The 15,914-nt window shown below is 41.7% G+C and overlaps 1 protein-coding gene across 11 annotated transcripts in view; it reads left to right on the forward strand.

Annotated features, from left to right (window-relative positions):
- TLN2 (talin 2) overlaps positions 1-15,914 on the forward strand; it is a 476,435-nt gene that overhangs the window by 353,460 nt on the left and 107,061 nt on the right. For all 11 annotated transcript variants that reach the window (XM_058294297.2, XM_058294301.2, XM_058294305.1 and 8 more), the window contains 4 exons: positions 5,384-5,592; positions 6,708-6,827; positions 7,809-8,006; positions 9,091-9,230. In XM_058294297.2, the coding sequence (XP_058150280.1) occupies positions 5,384-5,592; positions 6,708-6,827; positions 7,809-8,006; positions 9,091-9,230 (667 nt within the window). The remainder of the gene's footprint in view (positions 1-5,383; positions 5,593-6,707; positions 6,828-7,808; positions 8,007-9,090; positions 9,231-15,914) is intronic.

Consider the following 15,914-nt stretch of genomic DNA (forward strand, 5'->3'; position numbering starts at 1 on the left):
TATGGTACAGTACACTATCTACAATAATATGAATGTATAACTCTGCCCTAATTGGAGGGTAAGGGAAAGTTTTAGAGCAAAATTGCCACCTAATCAGGGTTTTGAGAACTGTTTAGCATTATTGGAAAAGGAAACATGTATGAATGCTTACAGAGCATAGAGTATATGAGATATTTAAATTTCTAAAATGTCCATATATTCCTGAAATCTTGCCAGATTTTAGCATAGACAATGAAATTGTCTTTGATGGAGGGAAAATAAATTTATAGATTACATCATCTGGTATTGGTAATATCCAGGATGACAGACTATGTAGTTAGTGTTTTAAATAAGTAGCTTGGAATTATCACAGTTTAGTTTGTGGGAGCATTGAAAAGGTGGTTGTGGAAATGGGAACAGCATGCATAAAGTTCCAGAGGTGAGAAAAGAGAATGCTGACTTAAAGAACTGAGAAAGGTCAAGTAAAAGATGAGGAGGTAGGGAGTAAGAAGATGAGGCTGAAAAGGTAGACTGGGATCAGATCCCAAAGGGCCTCTGAATTCAATTGAAATAATTTTGCATTTAACCTAAGAGAATTTGAAAAAGAAATTCAGTATTTTCAGCTGTGGATGGAGTTCAGATTGCCTTTATATAGGTTGCCCTACCTTCTGTGTACAGAGCAGATTGGAAGGAAACAAGGCTGGAGGCAGGGAGACCAGCAAGGAGGCTTTTGAGTTAATCCAGATAAGAGAAGATAGTGACTTGCAGTGTAGACAAAAGGATAGATTAAAGAAACAGACATAACCAATTTTTCGTGACTGGTTAGAAATTGTCGGGGATGGAGTTAAGGAAGGTAACATGGTTAACTGGCCTCATAACTGGACAAAAAGTTGTATGAATCACTGTGACGGGAACTTGGGACCACTGCAGGACAGTGTTTAGGTATAGTTTAGGGATTCCAAGTTCAGCTTTAAATGTATTTGGTTTGAAGTGCCTGCAGGATAGCCAAATAGAGGTGCCTGTTAGGTAGGTGGCTAGACATTTGCCTCTGAAACTTGGTAAAGAAAGCTAACTAGAGATATAAATTTGGAAATGATTAGTAAATGATAATGATTGAAATCGTGGAGGTAGATAAGTTTGCCAAAGAGGTGTGGTAGAGCAAGAAATAGTTTATCAGGTATAACCTTGAGGAACTGAAGTATTTCAGGGGAAGGCTGAGCAAAAGGAACCTTTGAAAGCAATGAGAACATGCAGCCCTGGAAAGAACAAGGGAACCAGGAGAGCAGGCTGTCTCTAGAGCCAGAGACTCTTAACTTAGAGAAAATGGCCGCCAGTGGCAGTTGCTGCCCAGAAGGTATGTAAGAGGGGGACTTAAGAAGCATCCATTAGCTTTAGGAAAAAGGAGGTCACTGCCTTCTTGTTGAAGATGCTTTTAGGGAAGTTAAGAGATGAGTCAAAAGCAAGGAATGAGAGCAACTGTAGACATTTCTTCCTGGGTTTCAATTCCCTAGTGAACTCCCCTGAGGTTTGTGGTGTATTCAGAAGTTACACATGAACTCCCCCTAGCCTGCATTCTAATGCAGATCTGTTTTTGTTTGACCAGTTTCAGTATTCAAAATACATTTCTACATGGCTGAATACAGTTACATAGACACCTTTTCAGAACAGATTTTTTAAAATCTGTTATACCTGGTTTTTTACTTTGTAAGTTTATGTGGTCCAGTATTGTCTTGACATACAGTCTACACGAATTCTAATAAAGAGCAATTGTTAAAAGGAATGCTGTATTTGATATCACTGATATGTCTTAAGACTCTGTTACTAAGTTTAATTTAAGATCCAGATGGCAGGAATACTGTGAGAGTAATCTGTGTTCTCCAAGATTGTGATTATTGAAACAAAAGTCTGCGTCAGTATTTCTCCACTGTTGGTTCTGGCATTGTAATGCACACTTCACTCATTTGGAGATATTATTTGCTTTGGAGACCTGACTCTAATGGTTATCATTGAGAGTGCTGTTATCAATTCAACCACGTACAGCATTGGATGTTGACTGAACTCTGACCCTTAGTGACCTTGTTTCATCCTTTGGTGATGTGGCTTCCTCTTTCCAGGAAACCTGATCAATCCAAAAAGAATCCTAGATGTGCTTTGAAAGTTCATGAATCCCCAACAGAAAACATGTGGGGTGGACAGGCTTAGGGTTTTGGAATGTAGTTTTTCCGGTTTCTACCCTTTTAAATTGTCTGAGTCTATAAAAGTTTTTCACTAAATGATTTTTGCATAAATATGTTTTTCCTAATTGCATATGATATGTTTTCTTCTTCCAAATTCCTGTACAGCTCAAATTGAAATGGATTCAAGAGTGTGTGATAAATGGGAAGGCAAGAGGAGAGGTCTAGAAATCACAGTCTAAAAGCATCAGTGGTCAGAGCTGGGCTGTCGGCCTCTTCTAAAAGTGGGAAACTAAAGCCAAGAGAAAGAAGGCAAGAGCCTAAACTGTGCATCTGATCATCACAGAGCCAGAGCTAGGATGAGGCCTAAACCTCATCTGGTACTCTTCTAAGCAACATCCCTCAACCCTGTGCAAAAGGCGTAGACATGAAGTAGAATGACCATTCTACTTGCCTTTTTCCTCTCCTTCAACTTAACTTGATTTACCTTTGTGTTTTCTCTTCTGGCTTCTCATCTGCCATAAAAAAAACAATTTGTTTAAAATTCTTTCATTCAACAGGCTGTACTCAGAAGTGCCTTGTGATAAATAGTACATTGGCAGCCTTGTAATTTGCCTTGATTAGATGGCAGAATTATGTCCCAGCTGTGTGACTTACTAAATATTTACAGATTAGCAAGTCTGTGGTGCTGCAAAGCTGTCTTATTTTATGAGTATAGGGGTCATTCCCACACTTCATTGTATTATAGAACTTTATTCTTAGTTACAAGAGGACCACCTACTGCATCTGTGCTAACTTAGCTAAAGCAATGCTGGTAAAGGCCACACAGTGTGTGGCTGTAGACCAGGGGTCCTATCCAGCAATCCACAGATGGATTTCAAGGGTTCCATGAGCTTGAATTGAAAAAAAAAAAAACGAACTTATTATCTTTATTTTCTCTGACCTCTAACTGAAATCTAGCATTTCCTTCGCTTTTGAATGCATGCAGTAAGTAAATCACAGTAGTATTCATTTCACCTGACTGGCAAAGGGGTCCGTGGAACAAAAAGGTTAAAAACTCTTGCTATAGACCATCCATCCAAATCCTTCAGAAAGTAGTCAGTTCGAAGTGAGAGAGAGTGATTTGTTTACTTTTCATAAAGATATTCTAATAAGCCCTCAGCTCTCTATCCCAAAAGTCTAAACTAAAAGTTAAGAAACCTCAGATCTAGATCTGGTGATGCCTATAAAAGTGTGTTTATGGACAAGATATTTTGCAATGTTGGGCTTCTTCTGTGAAGTGGTTAGATGAGAGGAGATGGAGATGAGCCCTCAGGTCAGCTGTTCAGCAGTGCTTGGACTCCTTTCTCACGTGCCCTTCCATCTCCAGTCTTCACCCTGTTCTTGGGTGTACCAAAGACTAGTTACCAAGTAGTCAGTCTCATGTTTATTCTGCATAAGGTGGTGCCATCGGCTTAAAGGATTGGCTTATATTCATAGTTTATCATCAAGTCCCAGCATTGGTTTAGAAGTGAATTTAAAGATAAACAGGCACCTCACAAAGATGATATCCAAAAGGCCAATAAGTATATGGAAAGCTGTTCAACATCATTACTGAGCAGAGAAATACAAATTAAAACCTCATTGAGATACAACTCTACACCTGCCAGAAAGGCTAAAATTAGAAAGGTAATAACAGGAAGCAGATCTGCCCACCATATGGGAGGACCCAGGTTCGATCCCTGGGGCCTCTTGGTGAAAAAGAAGAGAAAGCGTGCCTGTGCAGCGAGCTAGTGCCAATGTGGTGAGCTGAGTACTTGTGCAGTGAGCCAAGTACCTGCGCGGCAAGCTGAGTGCCCACACGGTGAGCCAATGCCCGCGCAAGTGAGTCACGCAGCAAGATGACGATGCAACAAAAAAGAGAGAAGAAGGGGAGAGTCAAGGCAGAGCGCAGCAGGCACCAGGGACTCAAGTGGCGCAATTGACAGGGAATCTCTCTCCACATCAGAGGTTCCCAGGATCAAATCCCAATGAATCCTCGAGGAGAAAGATGAGAAGACAAAAGAAAGAGATACAGAAGATCACACAGCAAATGGACATACAGCAAAAACAGCAGGGGCGCGGGGGGAAGGTAATACCAAGGATTAGTTAGAATATAGAGCAACTGGAACTCTCATACATTAATGGTGGAAAGTAAAATGGTAAAACCACTTTGAAAAACTGTTTTGCAGTATCTCCTAAAGCAAATATGCATTTTAGGATCCAGCAAGTCAACTCTTAGATTTATACCCAAGAAAAATGAGTCCGTATATCCACCAAAATGCATGTACAAAAAGTTTCATGGTAGATTTACTCATAATAGTTCCAAATTGGAAACAATCCAAATGTCCATCAGTAGAAGAATGAATAAATAAATTTTGTTGTCTTCATATAATGGAATACTATAGATCATGAAAAAGGAATGAACTGCCTCATGTAATGGCATAGGTGACTCCCACAGTATTATGATCAGAGAAAGAAACCAGGCACAAAAAGAATATAAACTGTGTGGTTCTATTAACATGAAGTTTAAGAATAGGTAAGACTAGTGATTGAAGTTAGAATAATGATTACTTCTGGTGAGAGGGAGCTATTTACTTGGAAAGGGTGTAAGGTGATAGAACTCTTCCTGTGTCTCAACCTGGATGGTGGTTACATGTGAATGTATACACATGTAAAAATTCACTAAGCTAGTACACATAGGAATTGTTCACTTTGTTACATGTACATTGTGCTTCAATAAACCAATTGAAAAGAAAAGTGAATTTAAATAACCTCCCACAAGCCTATGTGTCCACCCAGGTATGTAACATCTGTGTACTTAATCTCTTGGTGTTTCAGGTCCAAGGATTTGGGGGGGCAATAGAAGCAAGAGAGGTCAAAGGGAAAATTTTTTTTAAGCATCTTTCTTTGATTGGGCTAGACCAGCAATATCAGTTACTTCTTTGAGAAACACAGCAAAGTCAAACTTTATAAAAAGTAATTCAGGAAAAACATTAACGTAGAGCTCACTGTGTCCCACGCACTGTCACAGAGAAAGGAGAGAACTCTGTGACAGTGCCTGGGACACAGTGAGCTCTAAATTTCTTTTTTTCCCAAATTACTTTTTATAAAGTTTGAATTTATACAAATAGTCTGGAGGTTTACTCCCAGGGGAAAATCTGGCTTTTAGATGACATCTAATAGAAGGTCTTGTGGGCTTTTATCTCCAGGAGTGGCTGCTAGAGAGACAGCCCAAGCTCTGAAAACACTGGCCCAGGCTGCTCGTGGAGTGGCTGCGTCTACCACTGACCCCACAGCTGCACATGCCATGTTAGATTCCGCTCGAGACGTGATGGAGGGCTCAGCCATGCTCATTCAAGAAGCCAAGCAGGCGCTGATTGCACCTGGAGATGCAGAGAGGCAACAAAGACTAGCTCAGGTGAGGCCCAGGTCAGGAATTGTGGTCGCCAATAAAGGGGACATGTGGGGTTGCCTCCTGAGCACTTTGTTTCCTGATAAGAACACTTTCACTCAGTGTGTCTCTTCACAATCTTACGAACACTCAACAGTGCTGGTCCAACATGATAGCCAGTTTTGTAAGTCTTACCTAGTAGCCCCCAGATGAAGGTGAGATTTGCTTAATTCACAGTCAGCAGTATGGGCGCTTTGTTGAAATCTGTCCTTGGAAGTTTAGGAGCCAGGAGGTAGGATGTTTGCTTTAGGCCTGTTGATGCTTGGCCTGGGAGGTGAGGTTAGTGTACATTTTGAGTCTAGCTGCTCAAAGTTTTAAACTCTGATTCTCCATTTCTCCTTGATTTCCAACTACCTAACGAAACCAATTGACTAGACATCATCCAGGCAAAATTCTCACAGGGCTAGGAAGGAGTTGGTTTAGATTAAGGGGCATGACACAGCCAAGAGCACAAGCAGGGAGCCGCTAAACAGCCTTAAAAGCAGTAGGTAAGTGGTTCTAGAACAATGTAGCGTAAGGTGGTCCTGAAGTGCTCAGTGCATCCTACCTGCCCCTGGTTAGAGTAAGGTTTGGGGATTTTTGTACCAGAGGGTCACTGAGCAAAAATCAACCACAGGGCTAGCTACCGCCATCCAGGGACTCGAGGACTGCTTCCACCTTCGGGACCTCAGCAGGGCTCTCAAGAAGGGACGTATTTCCATTTTCCTGGCATTTGATTTCTTTGAGTACCTGACCTGATATTGGGTGGTTCTGTGTTTGAATCACAGAACTGTGACTTACCCTGGCTTTGGAGAGCACCCTGTGTGTATCACACCCTTTGCCAAGACAGGATATTAACCCCATGAGAGGGCTTAGCTTTGTTCTTGGCCAAGAGACCTAGATGAGGTGATTTAATGTAGTAAACAGTGTCAGGTAGATGCTGGTGGACAAGTTCCCCCATCTGAGACCTTTTGGAGATTATGCTCGTGGGATGTGGGGCCAGAATCTCCATTCTGTTTTGGCTCTGCGTCCTGTCAGGTTGTACTGAAATGCCCAGAGCTCCTCCCTTATGGCTCTCCTTACCCCCCACCCCGTGTATTCAGGTGGCCAAAGCTGTCTCACACTCTTTGAATAGCTGCGTGAATTGCCTCCCTGGGCAGAAGGATGTGGACGTGGCCTTGAAGAGCATCGGAGAGTCCAGCAAGAAGCTGCTTGTGGATTCGGTGAGAGGTTCTTAGATTTGGGAGGAGGCACTTGGGGGCACTGGGCTCACAGTAGGTGTGAGCAGAGTCTTCTCCCCTCCACGAGATCTCCAAGCAGCTGACCAGGAGTCCTGTTTCCTTGTTTTGTTTTCTGATCAGAATCAGTCTCCCAAATGGAGCTTTAAAGTTGACTCTCTTTTTTGAACCCATGTTGCTGTTTGCTCTCTTGTCATCCCAGTGGGAGAGGAAAAGGGAATATATGATCATCTGACTTCTTACCAGAACATTCCAGACAGGTCTGATCAGGTGATAGAGGGACAGGTATCCAAGGCTAATGAGAAAGGGAGTGGTCTGAGGAATTTCACCTTGGGGTCTGTCCCCTTCCCTGCTTTGTGAGCCCCCTGAAGGTGGGATTTGTCAACATTCATCTTTGTTTCTTCTCTGCACAATGCCAGGCACATACTAGGTACCAAAGCAATATATGTGATCTGGAATTGTCATAAATGCTTATAGTTCTTCTAGTGACATATCTAGTCTGTAGAAAAGTTACATTATTAGCAGAGACCACAAATCAAAGTTGGTGGCTGTTAGTTTGCAAGAACAGGGTTCGGAGCTTGATAGTATCTGTCTTTTAGCTGTAGAAGGCAAAAACTGAAAGGTTTCATCTAGAGGCAGAATAATGTAGTGGTGAATGAGAGCAGATTCTGGAGTCAGTGGCTCTGCCACTTAGGATACCATGAGCCCCTGCTCCTGAAAATACCTGCCCTTACTGTTTTATACCTGTAGTGTCTAGCCCCGAGTAGATATTCAGTAAATTTAAAAGAATGAATGAATGTATGTATGTTGAAGGTCACATATAATATGGGCTCAGACCACACAGAGCCTTTTGGTCTTGATAACTCAGAAATAAGTCTCTGGAGAGTCTTTCTTCCCTCTCTAGTACCTTTATGCCTCCTGTGCAGAGGCGAAATTCTCATGGGGTATGCCTTCTGTTCCCCATAGCTGCCTCCAAGCACAAAGCCTTTCCAGGAAGCCCAGAGTGAACTGAACCAGGCAGCAGCCGATCTGAACCAGTCTGCTGGGGAAGTGGTCCATGCCACCCGAGGCCAGAGTGGAGAGCTGGCTGCAGCCTCTGGAAAGTTCAGTGATGATTTCGACGAATTCCTTGATGCTGGCATTGAGATGGCTGGCCAAGCTCAGGTGGGTGTGGATGTGGCTATCTGGGGTTGACCCTAGTCTCTACTCTGATGGAAGATCCACTTTTGAGGCTGATTGGGTGGACAGGAGTAGGATACTTGTTAGCAGTTCACAGTTAGCCACATTCTCTTTGATGCTTAGGAAGCTCCAGGAATGGTACTCCCAAAGATGCTATCTGCTTGTGTGTACAGTGCTGCTTGGTGATGAAGGATAACTTTTCCCACAATCCTCCAGCAGAATCCATCATTTTACTTTTGGAAAGAGGGTGGGAGGAGGAGGGAGAATGTTTAGCATAGACACACTTTTCAATCTTGGTATAATATACTAAAAAGGGGAGGAAGACTGTTTAGCAGACACACTTTCAAACATGGTGTAATGTAGTAAAAAAGCATGTATTTTAGGTTCATTGCGCCCATTCGAAAGGTCTGTGTCTAATGCTGAGTGTCAGAAAATTTAAAATTACCTCCTCCAGATGAACAGATAAACCCCTTGTTTCAAACAGGGGTGCTTGACTGGTCCGGAGTCAGCTAGCTGAGATGTTTGTTTTGGTTTTCTTCTCCTGAGCTCCTATAAACTCCCCAAAAGAGCTTTCCAGGTTGTTTCTTGCTCTGGTCTGTAAAGGGTTGTTTCTCAGATGGCAAGCCAGGTAAGAAATGTTTCCTTCCCAGTTCAGGAACTCCTGGGATGCAATCAGCTCAGAGTATTGAGACAGTGCTGATGGTTTGTGCCAGGCCGAGATAGACAAGCTGTTTGACAACTCCAGCATTGTTAGGCAAGATGCTGGAATCATTGCTTGGTCTGTGCACACACGCACTCTCTCTCCTCCCTTTAATGCCTCTGCTTATAAGAAGCGCAGTTCTTGGCTGACTGACTTGGGATGAATTTCTGTCCCTGTTGCATGCACCTTGATCTAGACAGCCACTTGGGTAAGGGTGGGCAGTGGTTAGTGTCTCACCAAGTTAGGCATCTTCAGACTGATTGGCCTTAGTTTCCCTCTGCAGATAACCTGCTCCTAGCTCTCTCAGTTCTTCCTAGCCCAGGAGAGGTGGACTGTTCCTAACTACTCTGGCCTCTTTTGACCTGCCAGACGAAAGAAGACCAGATTCAAGTGATCGGGAACCTCAAGAATATCTCTATGGCATCCAGCAAGCTGTTGTTAGCAGCCAAGTCTCTTTCTGTAGACCCAGGAGCTCCCAACGCAAAAAATCTCCTGGCAGCAGCTGCAAGGTAAGTGTGGGACAGCATGTGCTTTCATGTGTGGTTAAGCAGTGTCGTCGTCTGAAAGAGATGCCTGACATCCTGCTGCCATTGCTGAGCAAAGAATTGGTACTGTCCTTATGTTGTCAGAGGTGGGCATAAGAGTGATGGAGACTTTGGTATTTTATAAAACTGGCTCATTTTCATGTGCTTTCCCTGCTGGAAATGTCTGCTGTCTTCTCATGTAGCTTTTCAGTAGGAATTTGTTCAGACTTAAGCCATTGCTTTGTAAACACAGTAACTTCAGTATCTTTTTAAATAGATTTTTTTCAGGTTATGAAAGTAATATGTGCTCATTGAAAAAAAGAAAATACTGAAAAGTATGAAGAGCAAAAATGATGTTCAACCAGTCATTCAACAGACATTTATTGAGCATTTACTATGAGCCTGGCATCAATATTATTTAGATTGATTTTTTTTAAGGAGGTACTAGAGATTAAAGCAGGTACTCAACCACTGAGCTACATCTACTCCCCTAGACTGATTTTTAACATTCAGTCTGTCCCAAGTGGAAGGGCTCCAGTTTAGGATGAATATAGTAAAGATGGGAGTAAAAATTAACAAAAAAAATTTTTTTAATATGTTAAAACAATAATCTAAGTTTTGGATGCTTTTAATGTCCTTCTTCCCTGTTGCTTTTGCTCCAGGGCAGTTTCTGCTCCAGAGCCACCGCAGCAATTTAGTTCAGTAGCTAGTGATTGAATGCTGGTATGTGGAGAAATTGCAGTGACAGCCCAGGAAAATCTTATATTAGCAAGACCACATTAATTTTCCTGAACCCACAGGGTATTTTATGATCTTGTGGTGGTGTAGGCATGTTTTCTTAGCATCATTTGACTTGACTTTATATATAGGAAAGCTGACAGAAGTGAGAGATTAAATGCAGGATTATAAGGGGATGTAGAATAATTAGAAACCTTATCAAAATGTGCTGATCAGTGGTTTTTGAAAATCACAGCATCAATTCTGCTTTGTTTTTGTTTTTTTAACTTGACTTTGTTTGCTTATTTGTTTTTCATGTTTTTTTGTTTCCTCTGGGAGCTCAATGGTTGGTTTGGAAATTGTTGGAGTTAGGAGACCTGAATTTCAACCCAACCTTTAATGTTTGAGTAACTCAGTGACATTGGTGAAGTCCCTCCATTTCTCTAAACTTCCCCATCTGCAAAGTGAAGGTGTGTGCTAGATCATCATTAAGCTTCTTTCCAGCTCTCAAAGTAAAAGATCTTGTGGTACTAATGGTTAAAATATGTCTCTGGTTCCCTCTTGGCTTGTGTGTTGTTTTGAAAGCAGTTGAACATTGTCAAAGAAGTTCCCTCAAAATCCTTTGAGTTTCTTACTTTATTCTGAAATAGGTATTTTAGAGTCAAACAATACCAATTCCAGTAGGGAATTGGAAAAATATCTTTGCATCTCCCCACCTCCATCTTACCTTTGCTTGTGATTACCCAATCAGTGTCCTCCTAGTTAGGGATAATGGTAAGGGGTTGGGGTGGGGGTGGAGGTGAGAGCTGCTCTGTGGAGCAGCTGTTTCTGATATAAAACCTTCCCTTGACCGCTTCTTTTTTCCTACAAAGACCCTTTGGATAAGGCAACCCTTTGATGTTTCCAGGTATCTAAATGCAGATGGTTTTCATTATCTTCAGTTTTTGGGCATCATTTCAGAATCAGTTTCCACTTGGACCCTGTTGTTCACTTTCCTTAATTGCAGGAAAAAGGGGAGAATATAAATTGGCCTTTGAAAGTCAGACATAGAAGGAAACAGATCCCAAAGGAATGTTGCTAGTATTGTCTGTCTGTGGGTACCTGAAGGCCCCCTGGTGGTGACAATGAGGAACGTTTTAAAAACTGCCTTTTTCTTCTGGCATGCCTGCTATTTGACAGGGAGCTCCTACCTGATGGTTTAATAGCCACGTGAGCATTTAAAAATTGTCACGTGAGAATGACTGTCTCAGGATGAAACTGTTGCAAGAAGATGCTGGCACATTCTCCTTGGCTTCCTTGGTACATTTTGGCAAGCTTCTATCTCCCCAGGTTGTGTCTCAGTAGATGCTTCTGCCAAGTCAAGTGAGTCAGGGAGCTTCTCTTAGAAGGTAAAGTTCTACCATGCCAGGGTTCATTCATTCTCTTGTTCATAAATTCATTCTTTCATTTGGTCATTACACAGATATTTATTGCATACCTAAAATGGACTAGGCCCAGCTCTGTGCAAATAAGACAGAGACGTGGGCTTGGTGGAGTCAGGGCAGGAGCTGCCCATAGTACATGCCCCCCTTGTTTTGTTCTGGGCCTCACCATGGCCCAGCATGTAACTGCTCCTGGAAACTGCACATCATTGCCCGCACTCTGCAGTCCCACTGCCTCCCTGTTCTGGAGACAACTAAGCCCTGCCTCTGGTTCACATGGATATCCCCAAAGGCCGCGAGGTGCCCCTGCAGGTTCTCAGACCTGAACCAACTCGACCCTGATCAGCAAACTTGAATCCCTTCTTCTTTGTGGCCTCTGGGATCTTTCTTGCTCTAAAAAAGAGGCTGGCTTCTGGAGAATAGTGGACTATATCTTCTGCCTATGGGGACTGCTCTTATTTCTGTCTCAAAACCAGATACATTTTGTTTTGTTTTTTATTTGCATAAGTGCTACCTCTGGGATGACCTCCCGACTCATTTTGAAATCTCTTGGCCCTAATAAGTCATTTGTCTTCAGCTTTCCCCCCTTTTGAAAACCAAATACATTTGAGAGCGCCACCCTTTGGTCTCTGATGCCTTCAAGGAGGTCATTTCTTTTTAATGTTCCAGCTTGTTTCTCTTTTTTGACAACTTCAAACTTGGTTGGCTTTGACTCTTTTCTGACAAGTTGGGTAGAGCTGGATGCCCTTTGCCAAGCCTTCACCAGCCTTTTTCCTGATCTGGAGCTAGTTTGATGCTCCCTGATCTTAGCCAAGGAAATGGAAAACCAGTTCGCAGTTGAAAAAGGGAAGGGGTACCCTACCTCTGTCACCTTCCCTGAGGCCAGTGCCCACATCACAGTACTGTGGCAAGAAGGACTCCACAACCTAAAGACTTCCTGCTCACAGTTACCAGCATTGGATCAACCCCAGCACCTGGTTTTCCAGCTGCTTTGCAGTCTTCTAAGGGTACTCCCAAGGAACCTGCAGCAGGCTCCTGCCTCCCTGCTTACCCTTTGGTTTGTGGTTCCTGCTGGGCAGGCTTCTTTCTGTCTCTGGAAGTTGTAAAAAAAAAAAAATAAGTAGCATGAAGGGGGAAAACACCTCCACTCTAAAAAATAGATGAGTGTGAACAGGAGCCTTACGCTTCCTGTTGGTCTCGTCTAGAATGTTCTTTCCCCTTTATCCAATCAAGATCTCACTCAGGCCTGACTATTTTCAATTGCTTCAGTCCATACACAGCAGTCCCTTCTGTGCTTGCTGTGAATCTGCAGCCTGAGTCTGGCCGCCCATTCAACTGCATCTTGTCCTATCTCATGTTACGCTCGATCACTGCCTTCTTTGGCTCAACTTCTTTGTTTCTTGTCTTTTCATTGCCTAACTATCTCCAGCTAGATATAAGCCGCTTACCAGCAGAGAGGGAGAGAGTTAAGCGATATTATTTGTTAATCCCCATGCCTTGTGCATAGCAGAATCTAAGGAATACTTGTGAGTAGATTTTGATTTCTTCTTTCTTCCTGAATATCTCCTCCCTTGAGGGAGAGAAGTGTCTTATTCTGGTTTGTTGCCCACTGCCCCAAGCTACTTCTTAGGAGATTTATGCTTAATAGGTCATCAGAAAGTAAAAGTTAGTTGATTACCTTCCCTACCCCTACCTCCACCCCATTTCTATTATTTATTTAAAATTTCTTACCAGAGATCTCAAACTCCATTTGAATCAGTTAATATCTCTGAACACTGAGCAGTTTTTAGATTAGAAAGCGCTTTTTGACCTCTGATGTCATAGATACCATTTTTTTAAAAAAGAGAGTGGATAGAAATCCTAAAGAATAAAATAGAAGAAAATGTTAGCTCTGGATGGTGGAATTTTGATTATTTAATTTTTCAGTGTTTTTAAAAAATAACTTTTAAATTTATTTTTTAAATTATAAAAAAAAATAGAGGGAGAGTCCTATTAATTTTAGGCATATTTTTATGATATTGTCAGTTGTTTAATTCATTGTTTTTGGTATATTTATTAAAGATTTTCTTGTGAAAATAACTTTCTAAAAATCACAACATTTTGATATGTCATTCTGTCATTTTTCTATGTACATACATTTATACAGTGGTGGGCTCATACTCTATACTGTTCTGACGTTTTTAGCTTTATTTTTTCTAGTTTTTTATTTTACTTCATTTTTTTTGAGGTACTAGGACCAGGGATTGAACCAGGGACCTCATATGTGGAAAGCCGGTGCTCAACCACTGAGCCACATTGGCTCCCCTGAGTTTTTGTTGTTGTTGTTGTTTTTCATTTATTTGCTTGTTGTTTGTTTTTGTTTTTTAGGACCTCCCATGTGGGAAGCAGTTGCTCAGTCGTTTGAGCCATATCCACTCCCTGAAGTTTTTATTTTACTTGAGAGTATGTCATGAATATTCTTTAGTGATATTAGTAATATGCCTGATGATTTTTAATGGGCCCCCAAAATTCTGTTGTAGGCTCATCTAATCAATCCTTTATATTTGGGTTGATTCTGATCTTTTGTTCTTAAAAATGACTGCTCTAAGTTTGAAGCCTAAAACATAATAGTTTTCATTGTTAAGCTATATAACCATATGTGTCTGGGCCACATAGCTTATTATTTGGCTATGCAATCCAAGCTCAGAAATGAGATAATGAGATGTGAGGATAAGTGATACCTCCTTACTTGTGGATCAATACTACCCAAGTGATTCATGCAAACCTGAGGTGCTGGACTGACGCTTCAATGGATTATATAGCTATATACCCTTCATTGTTTCTTTTTTGTACCCAAGTTTTTATTTGAAAATTTTTCATGTCTACAAACGAGGTAAAAGAATAGGACAACAGACAGCTGTACCCTCTGGATGCACCAGCTATAAACAGTTTTTATTTTTATTTTTTTTTTTAAGATTTTTAAAATTTATTTCTCTCCCCTCCCCCCCCCCCCCAGTTGTCTGCTCTCTGTGTCCATTCGCTGTGTGTTCTTCTGTGACCACTTCTATCCTTAGCAGCAGCACCAGGAATCTGTTTCTTTTTGTTGCGTCATCTTGCTGTGTCAGCTCTCCGTGTGTGCAGCACCGTTCTTGGGCAGGCTGCACTTTCTTTCACTCTGGGTGGCTCTCCTTACAGGGCGCACTCCTTGCATGTGGGGCTCCCCTACACCGGGGACACCCCTGCGTGGCAGGGCACTCCTTGTGCGCATCAGCACTGCGCTTGGGCCAACTCCACATGGGTCAAGGAGGCCTGGGGTTTGAACCCCAGACCTCCCATGTGGTAGGCGGATGCCCTATCCATTGGGCCAAGTCCCCTTCCCTGTAAACAGTTTTTAATGGAAAAATCTTTATGTATAGAAAGTATGGAGGAAAAAACTCCAGATAAACAGGAAACATTGAAAGTAATAAGTTAAATGGAAAGCTTATGTTATATGTGGCTGTAATCTCCAACTGCTCATGGTTCTCCTCCATGATGGTGTAAGCATATGCCAGCCTGTCGACTCAGTGTTTTGAACGTGGTGGCTCTTGAAATGAGTACATCATGGACTGTACCCTTCCAGGTGGTCAGAACGGTGGATTGTCCTGCTATTTTAATCTTGTCTTTCTTTCCTTTGCACAATGGATAACAATGCTTTCCAACCGCACCTTAACTGAACACTCTTTCCCAAATAAATGAATCACTAGGGTCAATCTTGGAAAAACTATTCTGGGATTCTTTCTTGAGTTCAGTGATGTTTTTCTTCTTCTCAGTTCATCACCCTAGGTAAATTTAAAATTCAAAGCAGTATTTCCTCATCAAATAATTAAGCTGATTGCCTTTGTACATTTGCAACATCATTTTCCATCTAATTTGATATTCTGTAGGAAACTGCAAAGCCAGTTTAGCTAATAAAATGAGGTCTCTTTAATATTAGGTAGCATTGGTGATTTAACAGCCCTGTGTGCCTTTGTTTTTAACTTACCCTTTAGCTGTTGTAGTTAGTAACTGCATAGACTTCCTGGCCCTGCTAGAGTGTGGACCAGCCGTGACCCTGCGGAAATGCTCTGGGTTTGGAGTCAGATAGTCATGGTCTTGTTTCTCCTCCTTATTCCCCTTAAGGAGTTAACTCGTGTTTTGTTTTGTTTTTTCTTTTCCTATTTATAAGATGTATGGGCATTCAATTTTAAGGCTTACTATAAAGCTACAGTAATCAAGACAATCTAGTATTGGCAAAGGGTTAGACACAGATCAATGGAACAGAAGAGAGCTTAAATAGAACCATACAAATTTAGTCAATTGATTGTCAACAAAGAGGCAAATAGAAGAAATCCAATGGGGAAAGGAGAGTCTCTTCAACAAATGGTGCTAGAACAATTGTTCTTCCATATGCAAAAAAAAAAAAAAAAAAGAACCTTGACTCATATTTCACACAAAATTAACTCAAAATGGATCATGAGCTTTCTAAATTATCTAAGAAGTTAACCAGGAGATACTCAGGAGGGGTAGAACCCTT

The sequence above is a fragment of the Dasypus novemcinctus genome, chromosome 3 (assembly GCF_030445035.2).
Source record: "Dasypus novemcinctus isolate mDasNov1 chromosome 3, mDasNov1.1.hap2, whole genome shotgun sequence".
NCBI lineage: Eukaryota > Metazoa > Chordata > Mammalia > Cingulata > Dasypodidae > Dasypus > Dasypus novemcinctus.